Genomic DNA, 23,485 nt, shown 5'->3' with positions numbered 1-23,485 from the left:
GCTTTTCAAAAAAAAAAAAAATCCAGATCGGTCCAGGCGTCTTTGAGCAATCGGTGAACATACATTAAAAAAAAAATTGAATTTGCTCTTATCCATTGAGGAGTTCTGTTCTCCATCTTCAAAGATATTCATCAGATCTTTACCAAATTTATATGGGACCACTTGCAAAGTATACCCTATCAAACAAAAAAAAAATCCAAATCGGTCCAGGCGTCTTTGAGTAATCGGGGAACATACATAAAAAAAAAGATACCAACGAATTCAGAACCTCTTCCTTTTTTTAAAGTCGGTTAAAAATATACTAAGATTTACTAACATGGTGTTATACCATAGAGTAGCAAACAGAGGCAAAGCTTCTAAGAAGCGAGCAAAATTTATAACTATTTTGGTAGGGCTGGCACTGGAGGATACAATTTAATTAACAATAGTTATTTGTTCAACAAGATGGTAAAGTTTGTTTTTGTTGTGATTGCCTAGTTTAAATATCGATCTTTAAATATCGATCGATAGATCTAAATATCGATTTTGAACGAAATCAGTCAATTTAGAAAGAATTATAAATGGTGCCAACTTTTTTAAATTTTGGTTACAGGTTCCTATTTTGTGATCCCAGGGAGCTCTAAATATCGATTTTGAACAAAATCGGTCAATTAACAAAGAATTTCAAAATGGCGTCGACTTTTTTAAATTTTGGTAACAGTTTCTTATTTTGTGATCCCAGGGAGCTCTAAATATCGATTTTGAACGAAATCGGTCAATTAACAAAGAATTTCAAAATGGCGTCGACTTTTTTAAATTTTGGTAACAGTTTCTTATTTTGTGATCGCAGGGAGCTCTAAATATCGATTTTGAACGAAATCGGTCAATTAACAAAGAATTTCAAAATGGCGTCGACTTTTTTAAATTTTGATAACAGTTTCTTATTTTGTGATCCCAGGGAGCTCTAAATATCGATTTTGAACGAAATCGGTCAATTAACAAAGAATTTCAAAATGGCGTCGACTTTTTTAAATTTTGGTAACAGTTTCTTATTTTGTGATCGCAGGGAGCTCTAAATATCGATTTTGAACGAAATCGGTCAATTAACAAAGAATTTCAAAATGGCGTCGACTTTTTTAAATTTTGGTAACAGTTTCTTATTTCGTGATCCCAGGGAGCTCTAAATATCGATTTTGAACGAAATCGGTCAATTAACAAAGAATTTCAAAATGGCGTCGACTTTTTTAAATTTTGGTAACAGTTTCTTATTTCGTGATCCCAGGGAGCTCTAAATATCGATTTTGAACGAAATCGGTCAATTAACAAAGAATTTCAAAATGGCGTCGACTTTTTTAAATTTTGGTAACAGTTTCTTATTTCGTGATCCCAGGGAGCTCTAAATATCGATTTTGAACGAAATCGGTCAATTTACAAAGAATTTCAAAATGGCGTCGACTTTTTTAAATTTTGGTAACAGTTTCTTATTTCGTGATCCCAGGGAGCTCTAAATATCGATTTTGAACGAAATCGGTCAATTAACAAAGAATTTCAAAATGGCGTCGACTTTTTTAAATTTTGGTAACAGTTTCTTATTTTGTGATCCCAGGGAGCTCTAAATATCGATTTTGAACGAAATCGGTCAATTTACAAAGAATTTCAAAATGGCGTCGACTTTTTTAAATTTTGGTAACAGTTTCTTATTTTGTGATCCCAGGGAGCTCTAAATATCGATTTTGAACGAAATCGGTCAATTAACAAAGAATTTCAAAATGGCGTCGATTTTTTTAAATTTGGTAACAATATCCTGTTTTGTGATCCTAGGGATCCTCAGATATTGATTTTGAACAAAATCTATGACAGTTCAAGAAAATAGATTTTAAACACTATTTAAATTATTATCATTAACATTAAATTAAATGAAAACACGACGCGCGACGTGTACTGCAGCCCCTGAGCTTGAGCACAGGCCGAGCCGGTATAAACCGATTTCTCTCCGTACGCGACGTAGCGCCTGTGCTCACGCACACACGCGCCTCAAGCTTGTAGTAGTGTACCTATCGTAGCGCGCTTGTATGAAGCTTTGACTCTGTTCGCTACACATGTGGTTATACAACGCAATACCACACTAACAAACACTCGTACAAACATACAGACAAGTATATACTCACACACACTCACACACACACATGGACGCACGCACACGCACTTTTGAACGGTTTGAACGGAACACGGTTTTGAAATTGAAATTGAAAAAAGTGTAAGAATTTGTAAGAAAATATTTAAAAAAGGTATATCAGCCGGTTTTTTATTCCAGCTCTTAATACATGTAAAAACGTCCAATCTGTTCATTTACTTGAGCCTTTACCCTAGTACCTAATTATATCGACCGCCCCATATCAAAACAAAGTAAATGTCATTTTTCCGAAAATCGTTTTATGTCATAAGCCTAACTTTCATAGTATGTCCCGTTGTATTGTAAGGACACCCACATTAAAGTAAAATTAAAAGCTAGTAAGTCGCTTTGACCATTTTAAAACATAGTAAGTCTATGAACTGGCTAGGTTTTTTATAGATTAATGCGCCTTACTAAGTTTTTCAAAGGAATTAGATAAAATAAAATAAATATCACCCATTATCTAAATACCATGTCAAAACAGTAAATACTTAATGATGCATTAAAACTTAAAAGTAAGATAGGAAAAGTCAATGACCTCTACATGTCAACTGTTAAATATGGCTTGCAAGGGAAATACTTTGCATACTTACATAATGTTTTTAAGGTTCCATATCTCAAAAGGAAACACGGGACCCTTATAGGATCACTTTGTTGTCTGTCTTTCTGTCCGTCTGTCCGTCTGTCGTGTCTGTCAAGAAAACCGATAGGGTATTTCCCGTTAACCTAGAATTATGGGCAGGTAGATAGGTCTCAACTCTCATAGCCCAAGTAAAGGAATAAATCCGAGAACAAATTTCGTGATTCTAGATCAACGGGAAGTACTGTATAGGTTTTCTTGACGGACGGACGGACAAATGGACAGACAACGAAGTGATCCTTTAAGAGCTCCGTTTTTCATTTTGAGGTACGGAACCCTAAAAAAGAAAGTGATGCACATCTAATGAATAAATGTGTAGGCCAGTCTTCACACTAAAATATTTAAACCCCTTTAATTTAAAAACTGTCATAGCCTAGTGGTTAGAACGTCCGCCTCCTAATCGAAGGTCGGGGGTTCGATCCTGGAATCACGCACTACTAACTTTTCAGTTATGTGCGTTTTAAGCAATTTAATATTGTATATCAAATCTTTGAAAAGAGCAACCGCCGAGTTTCTTGTTGAAGACTACGGCCTAAACTTCTCTTGAATTTAAACCACTTACTAGGTTTTGATCTGAGAAAGAAATTTGACATTAATTGACAAAATTGAGAGACCTAAGCTTGTATAAGAACACAGAAGTGTCATAATTCGTGTTCACTTTGCCTAACGTCTCTCGGAGAGCAGAGAGAGATTTAAACTGTTTCTTATAATCACTGGCCATATTTCAAATGCGAAAGTGTGTTTGTTGGTTTAATATTCAATCACGCTGCAACGGAGCAACCAGTCGACGTGGTTTTTTGCATGGATACATTTAAAGACCTTGAGAGTGACATCTCTCTCCGCATCGTATTCTTTATTGCTGAGGGTTGTGACCTCTTTCCATTATTCCTACATCTAATGGTAGGTTTTCTTGGGATAATAATGCGGTGGGTTCAAAGAGCCTACGGAACTCGACTAGAAAAACGAGATTTTGACTCTTAGTTTTAACGGTTATGAATTAGTTATTATTATCAGTGATAAAATTGATTAGGGCTGCCAGGTAAAATGACATTTATCTCGGAAAATCAAAGAGTTTCCACGAGATTTTTTCCAAGTTTGCGCTACTAAGTACATATATTATGAAGAGGAAAGGTTTGTTTGTTTGTTATCGATAAACTCTGAAACTACTGAACTACTTGCACTAAAGACATAATCATCAACATCAACCGACAGACGTCCACAGTGAACATAGGTCTTTAATAGGGTCTTCCACATGCTACGGGTTTGCGCCGCCTGAATCTTTGCGCTTGCGCTTGACGACAATCATGCTTTAAAGAAAGCAATGATGAGGTCCAAGTTGGAGCACGCTTACCTGGAAGATGCCTATTCACTCTTGGCTTGCAGGTATCTATGGTATATATGGCAGGAAACACGGCCGCCGAAATGGCGTTCCAACCTTTAGGCTCTCCCCATTGCCCGCAGCATGAATCTGAGCTTCCTTATGATGGTTATATTATGTACATATAATATCTCATAAGAAATCTCTAACACACAATCCAGCTAAGTAAGTCCAATTTCGAAAAAAGCTAGCTAGCCGACAAATCTAACTCAGGCAGCCTTCGGGAACCTTCGAGATGTCTCTGTCCAAAATTCCTCAATGCTTGAAGAACAGTCTTTGAATAGTGCATATTGTCAGTGATGAAATATGGATCCGAAATATAGGTCTTTTTTTTGTACACAGGAAATGCCTGACGCATACCCCTCCGTCATGTGGGGCTTGCACCAAACTTGCACTACTACGAAATCCATTTCGGAACACGGCACCCGGAACGAGGCGCGCTATCTCCTAACATAGGTATAATACCTATTTAGAACACTTACTATCTGTCATCATAATCTATGACAACCTCCGAGTATTTACCTGGTAAAACCGTAACTTTAGAATAAAATTTAGTATATAAGCAGGCTTCATTTAGAAATGAAAAAATCCCTATTTTATTTTTCAACGATTATAAACACAACTTTCATTCAAAAATAATAAGCTTATATTCATTTTAAATAATATTTTGCGACGAAATGACGCGCACAGTCCTTCCGCCATGACAGTCCAGTGGACACTGAATTCCATAGAGCGCCTGCAAGAAAATAAATAGCACAGGAAGTTTTTTGGTTAGTTTTAGATTATTTAAGAAACGAAAAACATTTAGTATAAAACTAACAGTTAAAATTGATTGCTAAACCTAAACATATCATTTTCTGGAGGTTGGCTTCAAAGTATCAAGATGTTAAAGAAAACTTTTACAGAACAAGTTGCGAACAGCAATGTTTTCAACTTGGTTTTTTTTTATTATTGGGATAATGTATACTAAATTAAAAAAGGCCCTTATAATCTTCACAAACTGAAGTTTTTAATTGCATGTATTTAATAGCTGTTAATGCTTTAGAAAAATAAACAATTTACTTCAAAGTACAGCATTTTTGCGATTTGTCAAATAGCAATTACCTTATGCAAAATACAGTCAAAATTAATAGTCTAGCTGTAAACATTGCGATAATATGCCTTAAACTATAAGGAACAAGTAACACAATCGCTTGGCTCAATATAAAACACATTTAGTTTCTGTGTACTGAGAATTTCTCAAGCAGTCAAGCCATTCTATTATTCTGTGACCTATTTCGAGTGCATGAAATGGCCCACATATTGCAAGTTGCATCACACTAGCATATGCACTATGCATGCACCGGTGTGACTTTAATAAGACATAATGGTCTTCTACAATGGAATCTTTAAACGAATAGCGTTCTAGGATGAGCTTCGATGAATTGTGTAACTGCAAAGTGTAACTGGCACTCGTTTAGGGTAAGTTCATACTATCTACACTTACATTATAAACAGGTAAAGGAGAAACTTGAGAAGACTAGTGAAGTTTATTTTTTATTGAGATGGGCTTGCGCTTGTTAGGCAATCATGCCTAATAAATAGCAATGATGAGATCTAGGGTGGTTAGTGCGCTTGCCTAGAAGATGGGCATTCACTCTTGCCTTCTAGGTATTTAAGTTATACTTGGCAGGACACATGGACCCCGGAAGGGCATTCCACACTTTAGCGGCTAGTATCAGAAATAGTAGATGCGATTTCGTCCACACTAGTGTGCCAACGTTCAGTTTCTTGCTGTACTGTTACAGTAGTACGGTGAAGGTGGGACAAGGGATATATAAATTTTGTTTTTTACAATACAAAAATGTTTATGACCACTGTTCATTTCACATTCCTTGTAGAATGCAATCGCTACAAACTTACCACATAAAAATGTAAATCGTGATCGCTGATGTCGCTAACAGTAAACGCATCTCGAATTTCAATTCATGCAAAATTTCACCGCTTACCTCCTTCTGTTGACCTTTCGCTGACCTTTTTTCGACCTTTTATTACTTCACACCTACTATTACGCGAAGCTCGGAATACCTAAAAAGAAGAAACTGACTGACTGACATATCAACGTATACTCGTACCGCTGGGATATAAACTTGAATTTTCGTGTGTAACGTTACGCAGACCCCCATTCGAAAAGAATTTTCGGAAACTCCACCTGAGCAAAGCCAGGGCAATTTAGCGAGTTTAGCTGTATTGTATTAGCCGATATGGTCGCCGCACGCTGGTAGGTAATTTGTAGGACGTCTCCTGAAGCATTTGCCCTTCTTTCTTAGATAATAATATGAAGCCTCAGGCTTCTTTGCAATGTTGGCTTCATGGCCAAATTCGATGTTAGTTAGTTTTTCCATACTATCGGGAACTTACTGGGAAATGTGAAGGTATGCTGCGCCATATCCATAGTGCTGTCATATTCATTACACTCCTATAGACTCTCTACCCTCAATCTTGCACAGGTAAATTCCGAAGTAGCCGTGGACCTGCCCAAGATGTAAGGTGAATAGGTACTCCGTGCCCTTTCTACACACATTGTTTGAGAATGCGTTGTTGTTGGAACGCTCCACGGTCGAGTGACTGCACCGCCGATTAGTGATTTTCACGAAGTAGGGTATTTCCACCCGTAACTGGGTATCTACCCTCCACTTGTCATCACATCTTCCCATCCAGGTCCCAGGGAGGAGTCCCTGCCAAAGCACAGGGAATATGCTATTGGAAATTCAGAACACTTACTGGGAATCGAACCGAAGACTGCTTTGAAGGCTCTGCAGCGTGAGAGAGGTTGTCAAAATAATAGCCAATACAAACGGTACTTGAACCGGATGCGAATCCACTATCGGCCGGTGAAAGTAGATCTCACAAAAAATGCTCCCATTCCTTGCGCTTGCCGGTTGATATTTCACGACATTCACTTGAGACCGGCAAGAAATAGATGTCTAAAAAGGGCATGGTTTGAGTCACAGAACCCAGAATGTGTGTATCTAGGGGTGATAAAGGACAATCAGGATGTATGGATGCCGCGTAGATGACTCGTAAAGCATCAGTATGCTTCATTGTAAAAACAGTCGTGTTTGCTTTACATTAAAGTTCAATTTAAGTTACTTTGAATGCTACAGATTTTTGTGCTTTCCAATTATTTCTTTATGAATTGCCAAAAATCAGCGATATGCTTTCTCGATATTATAGAACAGCAGATATGCCTTATTTAGGATTCTACAGTTTGAACGTATTCTAGAAGCTTTAAAGCCTTTTTAACCTTGTGCCAAGTAAGTTATTTTGATCTCTAAACATAATAAAGAAGGCACGTTAAATTGCGATACAATAGAAGCGCACCTTTTCTAACATGTTCCTGTTTCCTTCTCTCGGGCGCAAGTTATTTTGTGCCCATTGAAAATAGTCGTAAAAAGTAGTAGCAAAGAAAGAAACGGATACATTTTCAGATTAAAAATAGATATGATTATGGATCAATGCCGAATTTTAATCAATTAATCTTTAATCAGTCGATAAGTTGGTTAGTAAATAACAAAGTTGCTAAGTAGCTTGTCTGCAGATTACAGATAGATTTCGGTCGTAAGCTGTAGACCTATCCCAACTCAACTCTTGTTTACAACAATCAAGTTAACCTTCAATTTTTTTGCGTGTTTAAGTGACGTACTGGCGCACTGTGAAACAGCATAATTATTGTCCGACCTCCAATTAAATGTTTAAGACATAAAATATATTGAAAGATCCGTCCGATTAAATATTTAAAAGGTATTGAAATAATCTTCTCGCACGATTTCGCCCGAAAATCCACAATTAATTTGTATTTATTGACTCAAACTTATAGCAAAAGATCAAGTTGTTGTACAGACCTATTTATTATTTATTTTATTTTATTTACATTGCTTTATTTGAAGGTGAGCTTAATGCACAAAATATAAAAGTTGATGCAAGTCTGTTTTAGAATATCAAATGTTTATCATTTGTGTAAAGTTAGTTATTGAGAATATTCGCGAATATTGAGCACTGTGGTATGAACTATCGATGAAATATTTTGATTAAATCGCTCTATTGTTCATAACGGTACTGTATATTTTGTGGGGCCATCGTGGTCAGTAAAAGCAACAAAGGACAATGACTATCTAAAGTCGATTCAGATTATAATGTCGATAGCTATCCGACCGTCTTAAAATTTGACTTGAATTCAAACTAACCAGCGAATAAAAAATTAAAAAATTATTTAGTTTGTATTGACATACAGAATTAGGTACATAATAAATAATACCTAATGCACAACACTGTAAAATAACTAGCGAATATTTATCTATTGAAGGTTTTGCCCCGGCTTATTCTTGGTACAATCACTACTTTAAACAAAACGGTAGCTTATCCATAGACTCTTCCATACTAATATTGTAAATGCAAAAGTGTGTTCGTCTATCTGTATCTTACCTTTTCACGTTCCATCCATTAAGTCGTAAGTGTTGCAACCAGTAGTAGATAAAATAATTTTATCCCGGAAAATCAAAGAGTTAACACGAGAGTTTTAAAAACCTAGATCCACGTGGACGAAGTTACGTTATCATCTACATATTAGTCTTATTAGTAGGTATTGTCATTGTTCTTGAGCTTACCATCACGTACCAACAATAAACAGATTTTAATATTGTGCGAAATGGTGGTGAATGTTTAGTACGTAGGTACCAGCTTATCATCTAGATCGCTGTATTTCAAATAATCCAAATGCTAAGATAGCAAACCTTAATTAAAATAATGAAACCTGCTTACAATTATTATTTAAAAGAAAGATTTAATAGGCTAACAGAAAATCTGTGTTACAAGTAGGTGTTTGTAAGCAGATTTTGTTTGTATATTGCAAAAATGTGACCCTAATTGGTTATTTACAGTACGCTTACAGTCACTTCAAAATGTTTATGTTTATTACTAGCTGATGCCCGCGACTTCGTCCGCGTGAATTTATCCTTTTAAAAATCCAGTGGGAACCCTTTGATTTCCTGGGGTAAAAAGTTGCCTAGCCTCCGCCCTTTCAACTATCGCTATCCCAAAAATTAAGTCGATTGGTTGCTTAGGGCGTGAAGGACAGACAAACAAACACACTTTCGCATTTATAGTATTAGTATGATGTAAAGTCAGCAATGTCAAAGTTCATTTTAGAAGACTAACTTTTGAAATACCTATGCTAGCGAGCAATATTTACAGGTCGTATATCATATACCCAATATTAACTACGAAATTTATAGCATTCATAACCATAAATAAGCTTGTATAGAGGTATTTACTCTTGAGAAACAGGAAATCCTATAAAAATCAACTGAGTTCATGGGTTTCACAGAAGTTCATTGCGCCTTTGTACATTTTACTTTCCGAAAATGAAAGCAATGTTTTTTTTTGTTTTTCTTTCATGATTTTATAAACTTTTTTGAAAGGATTGACTTTCACAATATCCCAATAGGTTTTTAAAAGGTCACTTTGAAAATGGTTGACATTAATACTAATAAAATATCGATATTCAGCTGAATCGTTTCATACCAAACATATATTTGTTTGCTCTAAATCGATTGATTCGAATCTTTCTATTGTTTACTCCCAAACTAATTTTCAAATAACTCCACGTTTATTGCTCGTAAACCGATGTTCAACTGATTATTATTATTATTTGTTGTCTAACAAGCGCCCACTCGTGCTTTCAGCTTTCTAGGTCCAAGGGTTTGGGCTGGATGTTGACATTATGTCAGAGATTGAGGGCGATTACGCACTGCATCCGATCCGAATCCATGAAAATACGTTCCGAAGTAGTCATACAACTTTGTGTAATGTGTATAGTAGCTTACGCACTAGCTCTGACTTCCGTCATCCGAGTTCTCTCCGTCATCCGTGAGAATATCTCGGATGTGCCTCGGATTCAAATCGGAATATGATGTAGAAATGTCAAAGATGTCCACTGAATAGCTTTGAATAGATTTGGGATTGGATTGTTTGGATTTGGGAATATCCGAGTTCGGTCCGAGTTTTTTATATCCGTATTTTCACCACTTTCATAGACTCGGATCGGATGAGTGCGTAACTGGTCTGGTCTTTTCTCTTTTAGTAAGAGGTCTATAATTAATTGTATGAGGGCCCCATAAGAAATCTCAGTCACTCAGCGATGGAAAAAGCTTGGAGTTTCTCTAAGTTATCATCAAATCAAAACTGAGGAGATTCGTAGGAGAACCAGAATAACCTACATACCTTGCTCAATGGGTTGCGAAGCTGAATTAGCAATGGACAGACTAAACAGTTCGAAAAATTGATACACGTTGGGGCCTCAAGGAATTGTGATATCGCACCGGAAAACGCAGTGTTAGGAAACGCCACACTAGATGGACGTTACAGGGAGCCGCTGGATTCAAGCGGCGCAAGACCCTGGCGTCTTTACAAACCCCTATAAGAGAACTATTTCCAGCAGCCGGCAGTGGACGTCTATCGGTTGACAATGATGATGATGAGAACATTTCTTAGTAGCGAGTTATGCAGAAATTGGGTTGTATGTGGTGTGTAAAAGTAGGTTGTATGTGTATGTGGTGACATTATTTGTGTTGCGCTATTAATATGCAAGGTCCACCGCGGTGCGAAACTAGTTTGCTGGCTTATGTAAGTTGCGACATCCTTGCATGTATCGATATGCAGGGTGTTCGATAGACTACTTCATCTAACTTGTGCTAGCAGATTGAAAGTTCGTTTTTCGCTACTCGGAGAGCATGTTAAGTCAATGTTGGCTATACATCGTGTTTGATAAACCATAGAACATGATAAAATAATGAGGTATGTAATACCTAATAGTTAGTGCTATACATTCTTTCGTTGTCTCTGCTACTTGACAAAAATCAAATCACTATGTATGTAAGTATATTATGGGTAAATATCAAAAGAAATAGCTTTTTAACAACTCAACACCAAAAACTTATTAGGTACTATTGAAATCTAAAAATACTTATAATAATTACAATAGTAAAAATTAATAAAATATAAAATAAAAACAAAATCAAATCCAAACTAAGGCCTCATTCGCACGAGAGCTTTTTTAACGTCCGTTAAAAAAGCGTTCAAATAGAACAATTATTATGCATTCACAAGTATCTGTTCACACGTCAACGCTTTTTTAACGCGCACTTTGTATTTTCAGCGCTGGGTTTTAACGCAACGCTTTTTTGACCCTTGTGCGAATTAGGGCTAATGCAAATAAAATATAACATTGCACCAGCCGCTATTACTATCTATGCGAGTCTGTGACTCTTGGTTTGTAGACCACGTGTTGCAATAGATAAGTACCTACCTGCCTATAGAGCGCCCAGCTGATATTTATGCGCTACCATTTACTATGTACACCAAAATAAATAGCTTTCTAAAACACAACACAAAAAAAAACAGAAAAAATAAATGCATTTTAATTATTATTATTGCGACTACTTTTAATCCCGTTCCATTCGAAACTAAATTGCATTCACAATCAAAATACGAGTACGTAAGTTGCTTTTTAGGGTTTCGTATCCAAAGGGTAAAACGGAGCCATAATAGCACAGCCACTTTGCTGTTTGCATGCCGCTGGTATCTAGCTTGTACTTAGACGAAATAAGTTACAAACCTGAAATTTTGGTATTTGGTGCTTAAACCACATATTGAATTAGAAATTCAATAAAGTTGTTTTTCAGGGGAGCTCCCATACCTACATGAAAAAGGAGACAGAACAAAAAAATCCTTACCCTAGCATATTATGGGGTATCATTATGTAGAGCTCATTGAGTAAAATACGAAAATATTTTTTATCTTGATAAATAATGAAATGACCATTTTTATAACGAGGTCTCTCTCAAAAGCTAAACTATAAGTAGTTTGAAATATGAAATAACGGTATTAATACGTACCATATACTATATTTAAACAACAAATACTAAAAACAACGATTCATAAAGTAGTTTGTAAGCTGTGACCAAAATATACCTCTATAATTATGTACGGAACTCTGAAAGAGCGAGGCTCAACTCGCACTTGGCCGGTTTTTTAGAATAACATTCACCTAAAGGTCACTTGCAATTAAAAAATTATTGAGGCGAATTAGCTTTTATGTCTATTGCAATAAGAATTATGCACTTGCGAGATAAAATCTGACTCCTTAATCATAATCTTTCAGCTAGTTATCGTTCGATTAGTATTATATTCCATAGGTGACTTGGAATGCAAGCTCAATAAACGATAGTTTTACATTTTAGTATTCAGTACATAGAAATGACGTCCATTTTAACTTATGAATACCCATATTTGTTTTATATTTATTTTAAGTGATTTCATTTCGTAATCACTAAAAAACCAAACCACTTTACTCTATTTAATTGTTGTTTGATCGATGCATTCATCTTATTGGAATCATATTGGAACTAAATCTATGTATTGTTCTTTATATTATATGAATGTTCTAAGCAGGACCTATTTTCTTCAACGTTGATTCCTACTACCAAAACAATTCACGAGTAGGTAGATACTTACTTAATTTCCCTGAACCTTTAAGAAAAAAGACTTTACCGGAATCTGATTTAATTTTATTTAATATCTTATTCTCATTTCGGATCCGAAATGAGGAGATCCGCAGGAGAACCAAGGTCACTGATATAGCCTAAACTATTAGCAAGCTGAACTGGTAGTGGGCAGGCCATGCCTGTCGTAGAGGCGATGGCCGTTGGAGCCGGAAAGTCCTTGAGTGGAGACCGCGTTTAGGCAAGCATAGTGGACGCCCTCCAGCATGATGGACCGACGATATAAAGCGGATGGCGGGAAGTGACTAGATGAGGAAGGCTGAGGACCGGGTGCGGTGGCGCTCTTTAGGGAGAACTTTGTCCAACAGTGGACGTCCACAGGTGGATGATGATGATGATGATGATCTTATTCTAGTTCTTTTTTAGCCTTTATTTATCCATTGTTGACATAGGACTTATTTGCACGTCATTCCTCCCAGTATTGGGCGAGCCTTCTCCAAGTTTTACCCGCAAGCTTGCTGATGTCGTCAGACCAACGGTATTGTTGTCTTCCAACGTTTCTTTGTTTGGGACATATCTCGATACCAGTAGCAAACGAGTCTATCGGTAATCAAATAAAGTAAAACCTAGTTCATAGAGCAGCAATACATATATGCATATTTATTACAGTTTTTGCTTAGTCGAATTAAACCTGCTAAGCTATTCATTACCTACATTAACAACTGATTCATTAATTACCTATTTTGTAATATTGCTTATGCAAATATTGCTAGCATAACATTTACTATTTGCTCTCATTTATTTCGTTGACTCTAGACATTTCTTAACTGCAGTTTTGGACGTCAAACTTGACAGTTGTTGTACGAAGACGTTATAAAATGTATTTCACGATTTCATGCATATTTCTATATCTATCAAAAAGCCCCACTGATCTCTGATAAAACTATCTAATCATGGATGTATTACATAATGATAAGTAGTATTATAAGGGATCATTGAATGATCAGAGACCATGTGGAAAGCCCTGTCACCAAAGTTTGACGGCTAGACAATGTGATTATCACAAAAAATATTTCGGTTTCGCTGTCTCTCTTTACCTACTGACTAAAATATAGCTAAAATGCACAGTTGAAGCAAGAATAGGAATTGTCACTTTGTAATAATCACATCTTTCGTGCTAACCCTCTTGGGTCCTATAGGATGTACTGCTGTTATAGTCATACTTTTAAAAAAAATAAAAGGTAACTTTTGCCTACTAAAAATCAACCAATTTCGTAACTTTCCAAACATAGTCACTGCATGAATGTAAACCTCTTACGAATTGTCTTTGGTGAATCATAGCATTATTTTGCAAACTCTTACGCATTGCTTAGGTATTTGGAGGTAGAAATAATAACAATACATACCCACTTGCGACAGTTATTTCAATATTTCAAGTTATTTTAAGCTTTAACATGGCTCTCTCCGTCACTCGTTTCATACAATCGTAGTTCCAATTTCATTTGAATATAAAGCAACCAAAGTCCATGAAATGCAGACATATTCTAGAAACTAATATCTGGTAATAGTGCCATTTCGCGTAGAGATAGACATCGATTTGGAGTATTTTAATGTATGAATTCAGGTAAAGTGGAACAAAATATGTCCTAGATTGGTTTACTGGTTTCGGCCATACCCCTTTCAGGCTAGCTTGCAAGTAAGAATTAACTATGATCTTACCGATTTCAGTATTCTGGACTAGGTATAACATTCTAAATAAAAAGTGTGTACATAAATTATATTAATTTATACAACAACATATTAACATAATATGATTGTGATTCTAATTTTTAACATTAACTTAAGCGCCTTTAGACTTCTATTCTACAACAGTGTAGAATAGTCCTCATGGCGATTGTAATTGAAATTTGCATCACGTTCCTAAGTGTAAAAGACAGTGTTTCCCACAAGCGGCAGCCGAGAGGCGTGGACCAAGAGGACAATACCCCCAATGTAATGGTAAGCGATACGCCGAATTTGAAACATTATGTCAGTTTCAAATTCAGTAGGTAATGGGAAGTTAACGGAATAGTTCTCATTATCTATTATATTATTATAAAGGGAATATCTCTCATTGTAGAGGTAGTTTCACATAAAACATTCCTATAACCTATACACCAGGTAATATAAAATAATTTTATATTTATGTATGGCCTGTTTTATTTAGTATGGCCTTTTCTCCCGTTGGTGAAAATGCAGTTACGCATCCCGCTCAGAAGCGGGTGTGTGGGACTCACTGGCAATGCTACAGCATACCCAGAGGTACCGTCCGCGTCAGGTATGGTCTGGGATTCCGGGTATCGTATGCGACTGAGACGTCCCGACGTTCAACCGGCACAGGTATACACAAAATTCCTAGTGCGGGAGAAGGCGAGCGTAATGATGGCCTGGTGTATGGCAATACTTTTTTTACAAAAAAATATTCGTAGCCTTCGCAGGGTCTATTAGTTTAGGCATACATGATCAAAGAATCCAGCAAAGAATCCAACAAACATTCCAATAAGGCTTCAACTAACCAATCTAAACGGCAATACAAATAAGGCAGTGGTCGTCCACCTTAGGCGTTATCAAGTGGCTTGGCTCATCGTGAAGTCCACGGGCGTTGGCAGGGGTCGGCGACCGTGTTTGGCGGGCGTGAGCGTTTATACATTGCCTTTACTCAATTCGCTTCGACCACTCAGACTATAGGATAAAAGATAGACTTACCTATACGGGTCGTCTGTATATGAAGCTGTCCCAGCAATGCCGTTTTAAAAAAGGACTTAAATGGGGAAGATATTGTAAAACAAAACGTGAGAATTACTTAAGCCTCTTGTCAATCTGCGCTAATCTAAGCTAATTATCATCTAAGCCTTAACACGGGGCCGTTCATAGCTCGTCTGGGCGCATTGCGTCTCCTGACTGCGCGTCAGGAGACGGAATGCGCCAAACTTGATTTGGCTTTGAATTTCTGATTTTAAAGGTAAAATAGGTATTAAATATATCTTTGAATGAGCGACGTCAATTTCGACGTCGTTCATTTCATAAATAGGTTTAAGAAAGTATAGCATCACAATCTGCACTAATAATATAATAAGTATGATGAGTAATGATACGATTTGAATGCTTCTAAGTTATATTTTGTCGTCCACACGCTGGCTTCCTTCGTGTCGCGAGATCTGTCTATATTTTCACTAGTCTTTGCTCCACTATTTGAGCGGCTCCTATTTACACTCGGCCAAGGTGAGGGCCGAGCGAATCAGAGCTAGAGACGCGCGAATTCATAGCTCGTGCTATTGACCTCGTGCTCGTATGTTTTGAAGCGTGCCTGAGATTTTTCCACCGTCATACTTAGAGCGGTTACGCACACATCCGATCCGAGTCCGTGAAAATACGGATATAAAAAACTCGGGCTGAACTCGGATAATGCTTACGCACTAATCCGATCTCTGATCCAAATCCTAGCTATTCAATGGACATCTTTGCCATAATATCGTACTTGTCCGTGAATCTGAGGCACATCCGAGATATTTTCACGGATGTCGGAGATAACTCGGATGACAGAAGCCGGAGCTAGTACGGAGCTATCATACAAATAGTTGACTATGACTACTTCGGAGCGTACTTTCACGGATTCTGATTGGATGCAGTGCGTAATTGCCCTTATAGCGGAATTACATTTTGTTTATTAGTCTCTACCCGACTGACCTCAGCTGACACCTTTATACTGACAGTTAATAGTTTATTTATGACCCATTGTTTATTTACGCGATGACGACTAGCCAATAGAGCTAATTTGATTCCTTTATCAATCTTGTAATTAAAAACATTCTATTCCCCAGGAAACGACATAAAAATTGGGTACTTATAGTACCTACTATGAACTTTTAAGACCAGTCTACTTGTTCTTAGAGACTACTATCTTGTTTAGAGATTTGCTTACCAGTACTACCGAATTACCGCTATTGTTCGTTTATACTTTGTCGTTATTCCTATAGGCATCCGAATGCGGGTGAACGACCAAGTGTAGTGTCGCCTTTATATAATACGTAGGTATGCTATGTTTTGATAGTTATTTACGCTTAAAATTCCATGGGATATTTCGCACAGCTTAGAATCACTTGTTTAATTAAAACTTGATGAATTTCGTAGGAATATCGTTACGATCTCTTTGATGTAGGTACCTAATTAGCATTAGATTTTGTCATAACTCACCAGTAGGTGCCACCCACCTACCCTTACCTACACGTGTTTAATTAGTTCACAAAATTCTTGAAATTACACGGTAGAAAAGTTCACTAAAGCTTAGCTACTACGTCTGACGGTTAAGTACGATTAAGCGGGTGCTACGCGGCCTACGGGCATCTCCCATATTTAAAGTAAGATGATAATAATCTAAATATATAAAATGAAAAGCTGACTGACAGACTGACTGACAGACTGACTGCCTGACCGATCTATCAACGCACAGCTCAAAGTAATATAGTTAAAGAGTGACATAGACTACTTTTTCCCCCGGAAACAAGAAGAATCCCACTGGATTTTTAAAAACCTAAAATCTTAACATTGCCCTTTAACCACGATGATATTTTTTCGTTCAAAAGGCTCTCTCTAGTCAGAAAATTTAAAATGGATTTTCTTTGGTCGGCAGGATATGCAGGATGTGATAGACGAGGACACAGAGATGAGCGACTGGCTGATCGAGCGCGACTCCAAGATCGGCGTGATCCTCCACGACAGACTAATGACGGACGCGGCGCTGGGCGCAGCGCCCATCAAGACAGAGCACTCCTACAGCCTGCACTCAGACGTCGAATCCGCACCTGCCTCGCCAAACACCAAAGTTGACGGTGAGTTTTTTTCTTTAGATACCTATACACAATTTCTTAAGAGGGGTCTCTCCGTCACTCGCTCCATACAAACGTAGTTCGTCTCTCATTGGAATACTAACAATTATACTCAATGGAATTTTGTAGAAATGTTCCGAGAACTAATAGGTATCTATGCCTGTGGTTTTCCAGATTTCCGTTAAAATATTGGGTTTCAAAGTTACGCGGTCTTAAAAATTCACATACAAATCTTTGAGCCCTGCAATTTTAAAACTACATATTTTTAGAAAAATCTAAAACACCACAGGCACAGATATTAGTTTCTAGAATATGTCTGCAAAATTTCATGGACTTTGGTTGCTTAAATTCAAATGAAATTGGGGCTACGATTGTATGGAGTAAGTGACGGAGTAAAAGAGCCCTGTTAATCATCATCATCCACTCTGAGCACGGGCAGCGTGAAATAGAGCTAACTCTAATTTGATCTGAAGATTTGATCCTGATTCGACGATATGTCAACTAAACATCCATAAAAGTGGGGGTCTCAGTTTTTTTTTGCTATCGTCAAATAAAAGAGGAAAAAATTCTGAGTTCATAAATATAAATAAAAAAAAAATAGTAAAAAATAGTTATTAGCACGATGTTAAAATACACCGAGCGACAGAAAAACAATTTTCCTATATCTATCGGCAGTTCGCGGGTAGTAGTCGGGTTTTAGTGCTGTTTAATTAGCTGTTTAGTGCTGTTCAATGTTTTTTTCATAACGAAGCATCTAGGTGCAATATCAAACTATCTTACCGAATCTAGGAAAAATACCAAGTACCTACTCGGTAATTTTCTTGTAATTTATTATTGCAAATTTATGCCTGGATTTCCTAAAACTGAAATACATAAGAAAAGCTAAGACGTAGTTAAGCACACTAAATTAATTTTCATTTTCTAAGGAAAACTTATGCAGTTAGTTACAGAAAGTAACAATACCTAAGCATAGTATTACAGTTGGCAAATATGTACAAATTCTAAATACATCATATCATGTATCGAGTTCACCCTTCCAACAACAGAGCTGAGCTCAACATTGCTTTACCAACTTGTACCATAGCCTAAACGTACCTAAAATTTACCACTGCGACAGGGCGCTCGTCATAAAATAAATATAAAATTAAAAATAGTACCTATTCTGCCTACATATATCCCAGTAGAAAGTGATCAGCTGATCGAAGATTCACATTGTGAAACTAAATCGCTATTGTTATGATCGAAAACCAACATTGCGTCACTAGATTCGTTTCGCTTTCATCATTGCCTAATTCTAACATACCTACACACCTACTCCTACTACGTCTTCATCAAAATATTATTAATTCACGCGAAGTCGAAGCGAAAAAGCAAGTCCCCGGTATATCGCAAGTCTTCTAAGTAATAAATACTAAAAGTTGTTTAGGCGCAATGATTTGCTTCATCATCATTATCGGCGAGGCACTACTGAGCACGGGTTTCCTCTGCGAGTGAGAAAGGATTAGACCTAGTCCACCATGCTGACCAAGAGCGGATCGGCAGAGTTCACATACCTTTGAGAACATTATATTTTCTTTCACCTTTTAAGCAAATTCTCTGAAAGTTAGAGGTGTGTGCCCGGAAGCGAAACCCGGACCTCCCTAATAGGAGGTCAACGTCTTAAGCACTATGCTATTGCGACTTCGCTATAATATGTGTATTTCCACAAAACATCCAAAATAATAGTGGATTGTAACGCGATTTGATATTCGGTATCTTTTGGAACATTTTCAAGAACGGTTATTCAAGGGGCGGACCAACAAATTCCTGAAAGGCCGGCAACGCATTGGCGGTTCCTCTGGTAGTGGGCGGCTGTAATCACTTAACATCGGGTGACCCTCCTGCTCATTTGCTCGCTATTTTTATTTAAAAAAAAAAAATTTTATGAGCATGAACATGAAATATTAGGAATATGTGCAATAATCGCATAGGCAAGACCACTCGTGCGAAACCGGTGCACAACAGCTAGTTATAAATAAGACTTTAATTAGGTAGTTCTTCTCGTTCGTGTACGATAATAACTGCCACACAATGACGGTAATGACATCGTGTTTATCTCGTATCAGCGCAACTTTCGTGTGAACAAGGCACAATGTCGTTCGTGTTAGTATCACATTCTATAGACGTTCCAACTTCCAACTCCAACAGACAACAGCCAACTTAAAGCACCTACGGAGTGTAATGTATTACTTTGTAAATCGTCACTGCCACACAATGACGGTAATGACATCGTGTTTATCTCGTATCAGCGCAACTTTCGTGTGAACAAGGCACAATGTCGTTCGTGTTAGTATCACATTCTATAGACGTTCCAACTTCCAACTCCAACAGACAACAGCCAACTTAAAGCACCTACGGAGTGTAATGTATTACTTTGTAAATCGTCACTGCCACACAATGACGGTAATGACATCGTGTTTATCTCGTATCAGCGCAACTTTCGTGTGAACAAGGCACAATGTCGTTCGTGTTAGTATCACATTCTATAGACGTTCCAACTTCCAACTCCAACAGACAACAGCCAACTTAAAGCACCTACGGAGTGTAATGTATTACTTTGTAAATCGTCACTGCCACACAATGACGGTAATGACATCGTGTTTATCTCGTATCAGCGCAACTTTCGTGTGAACAAGGCACAATGTCGTTCGTGTTAGTATCACATTCTATAGACGTTCCAACTTCCAACTCCAACAGACAACAGCCAACTTAAAGCACCTACGGAGTGTAATGTATTACTTTGTAAATCGTCACTGCCACACAATACCGGTGATGACATCGTGAACTTACCTCGTATCAGCGCAACTTTCGTATGAACAAGGCACAATGTCGTTCGTGTTAGTATCACATTCTATAGACGTTCCAACTTCCAACTCCAACAGACAACAGCCAACTTAAAGCACCTACGGAGTGTAATGTATTACTTTGTAAATCGTCACTGCCACACAATACCGGTGATTACATCGTGAACTTACCTCGTATCAGCGCAACTTTCGTATGAACAAGACACAATATCGTTCGTGTTAGTAAGTATAACATTATATACACCTTCCAACTTACAACTCCAACAGACAACAGCCAACTTAAATCACCTACGGAGTGTAATGTTTTGCTTTGTAAATCGTCACTGCCACACAATGACAGCAACAACGCAGCAATGCAGACAAGTCCGCTGCCAATCTAATCTGTTGTAATTGTAAGTTGGTATGTCTATGGATGCTGAAATATTATTCGTGTAACACGCAGGGTGCATTTACACTGCGCTGCAGGGGCTCCACGCATTGATAACATTGTTTAAAAATATTTTGAGAAAAAATACTCCACAACCGTTAGATAAGTTACCGTTGTAAAGCTCAACACAAAGAGCTTTTGATAAGCAACTATAAGCTTGTGGGTCACAAGAAAGTTATTTCCGGAATAATCTTGAGATTGGTATCCAAGAGGATCTTTTAATTCGTTATGAACCTAAAATATGGACATAAAATACGTATATAATTTTTTTCATACTTACTATTTTATCCTATTTTCATATCTCTTTCTTGTTCTGGATTGAAAGCGGAAGGAAAAAATCAAACTTATTTTTTTTTTTGGTAAGATTTCAAAAAATGCGATTGACGAGTATATTCCTTTTTGGGAATTTCTTGTATCAATAAAATTATCTTTATATTATTACTTGTACTAATCGTTGCAATAAAAACGTTATCTGTAGTTGAGCGTTTTAAAAATGAAAACGAAAATATAAAATATGTGAAAAATATGAAATATATGTTTTATTAGTTGCTAAAGCCTGGCATGCATTGCAATGCTGACTGCGCGTCACATATAAATCATCCAACATCAACTGTACAAAGTTTCGACTCTAAAAGACTTGTCGTGTGCCCTGATTCGGGACTCGGGTAAAGTCGTTTGGTTACTGGGCTGACTACATACATTTTTTTACAAGGTATTTAAAAAAATCAAGGTACGGTCTTGGATTCTAAACAATAGGTACTTACTTAAACCGTAGATTGTCCTTACCACTAAGTGCTTTATGCCCTTCAGGGAAGGAAATGCTACAACTTATCTTGCATGACTAGAAAGAATTAACCACCAAAGAGGAATGAGAATACCTTAGAGGTTGAAACTTAATGGATGAGGTCATACAGGGGCTAGTTAGTAGGTGACCTCTTCCTCGTGTTTATAGGAATAGACATTAGGAAGGACTTTTAAAATACATACAATAGATAAACAAAAATATAAACAAGACTTTTGACTGGAATTTCAATCAAAACTACTTTTAGGCCACATCGTTCGTAAAACTAGTTATATTATGACTGTTTTTTTTTAAGTTAAATGAAGTTTCGACTGAATAAAAGTTTTTATTATTATATATATTTTATAAGGTTGTATGCGTTTTTATTATATTAAAACGCATACAACCATATTATATTTTAAGAATCTCATATAGGTAGCACGAGTAGCTAGCTATCTTCATACATTACATATTATATTTTAGTGTACTTGACCTTAAGGTCAAAGGTATTTTACAATTCGTTGCAAGTTAAGAAGTAAATTGGCATGAAGAATTCCTTGGTTTAAAAGAACAAGCATTTTGATGGCTCAATTTGGATTTCAATTAAAATTCAATGCGCTTCGTGCACTGCGGTTGGATTCCAAGCATTTCCATGCTTAGTGGCCTTACTAGGTACCTAATGGTATATTTGCAGGCAATGATTCAGCTAACTTCGCGGACTGGGTACAAGTTATACTGCATTGTTCCTTGGGAATTCCTGAGTGAGGAACTACCTAGTACCACAACTGGTACCCGCAAATGTCAAACGTCATATTATCATCGTAACGCTAATGTGACCACGTTCCTACAACTTTTGAGCACTTTGTGGGAACGGTAAATTGAGTCTTAAGGTACAATAAGCTTAACCCACTATTAAACATGCAGGACAAGCAAGTAACCAAGCAAGCAATACGCACTACCACCACACAACCCTCACACAACCCCACACATCTAAAATACACTCACTCAATGTACTCCGGATACAGGAGCATTCTCAGTTCACTATCAGAACAATTCTGAAATGCAATGTTAAAATCTAGTGGGATCACAGCAAAACTGTGGTTCCACAATTCGCATTTGAATTTAGATCAAATTGGCGGTTGGTGGTTTGAGTATCCCCGCGTAGCTTTAGTTTTAAGTTTACGTAATTAATTATCGCCACTATATCGTACAAATATAACAATTCTGACTATCAAAAGGAGTACAATAGTACTTACCTACTTTGAATAAATGATTCTGACTTTGAGTATGGTGACACTGGTTGGAATACCTAGTCATAGAGGCTTAGTCAAAGAATATTCATTTTTAAAGGCAAATACATCCGAATTACGTATATATTCTAGAATCTAGATACCTGGCACAGATTATAGTGGATCCACGTGACCTAGACCTCGTGGAACTAACAATGTTCTACTTCAAATCACGTGGCGGACCTATTTAGCCCGACTACTATCTTTATGAACTCAAATAGCTGTTTACAAAATCAATGTCTAAAAATAAATTTACAGAAGTTTATTCCAAGTAACAAAGACTCTTAAAGGGAATCGCGCTAGATATAATTTACAATCCATGCCTAATCTATCTGCTAGCTTTTTACGTCACATCTGTTTAACCGATTATGACGAAATTTGGTTCAGAGACATTTCATCAAATCGATTAAACATGTTAGGCCGTGAAAAGCCGCAGACAGACAGACACTTTCGCATTTATGATATTAGTATGGATTAAAATCCTTTAAATCCCTACACTCTTACCTTTTCCACTGGTTTTTATATAATATCGGAGATAGTTTGGAGTATTGCACACGGCGAGTTATGCAT

At 37.0% G+C, this 23,485-nt stretch overlaps 1 protein-coding gene across 3 annotated transcripts in view; it reads left to right on the top strand.

Moving 5' to 3' along the window:
• The window catches only part of LOC123866435 (cyclic AMP response element-binding protein A), a 126,570-nt gene that overhangs the window by 85,837 nt on the left and 17,248 nt on the right, over positions 1-23,485 (top strand). For all 3 annotated transcript variants that reach the window (XM_045908005.1, XM_045908004.1, XM_045908007.1), the window contains exon 2: positions 17,380-17,578. In XM_045908005.1, the coding sequence (XP_045763961.1) occupies positions 17,380-17,578 (199 nt within the window). The remainder of the gene's footprint in view (positions 1-17,379; positions 17,579-23,485) is intronic.

This window comes from Maniola jurtina, chromosome 6, assembly GCF_905333055.1.
Source record: "Maniola jurtina chromosome 6, ilManJurt1.1, whole genome shotgun sequence".
Taxonomy (NCBI): domain Eukaryota; kingdom Metazoa; phylum Arthropoda; class Insecta; order Lepidoptera; family Nymphalidae; genus Maniola; species Maniola jurtina.
This window is presented reverse-complemented; position numbering and strand designations above follow the sequence as displayed.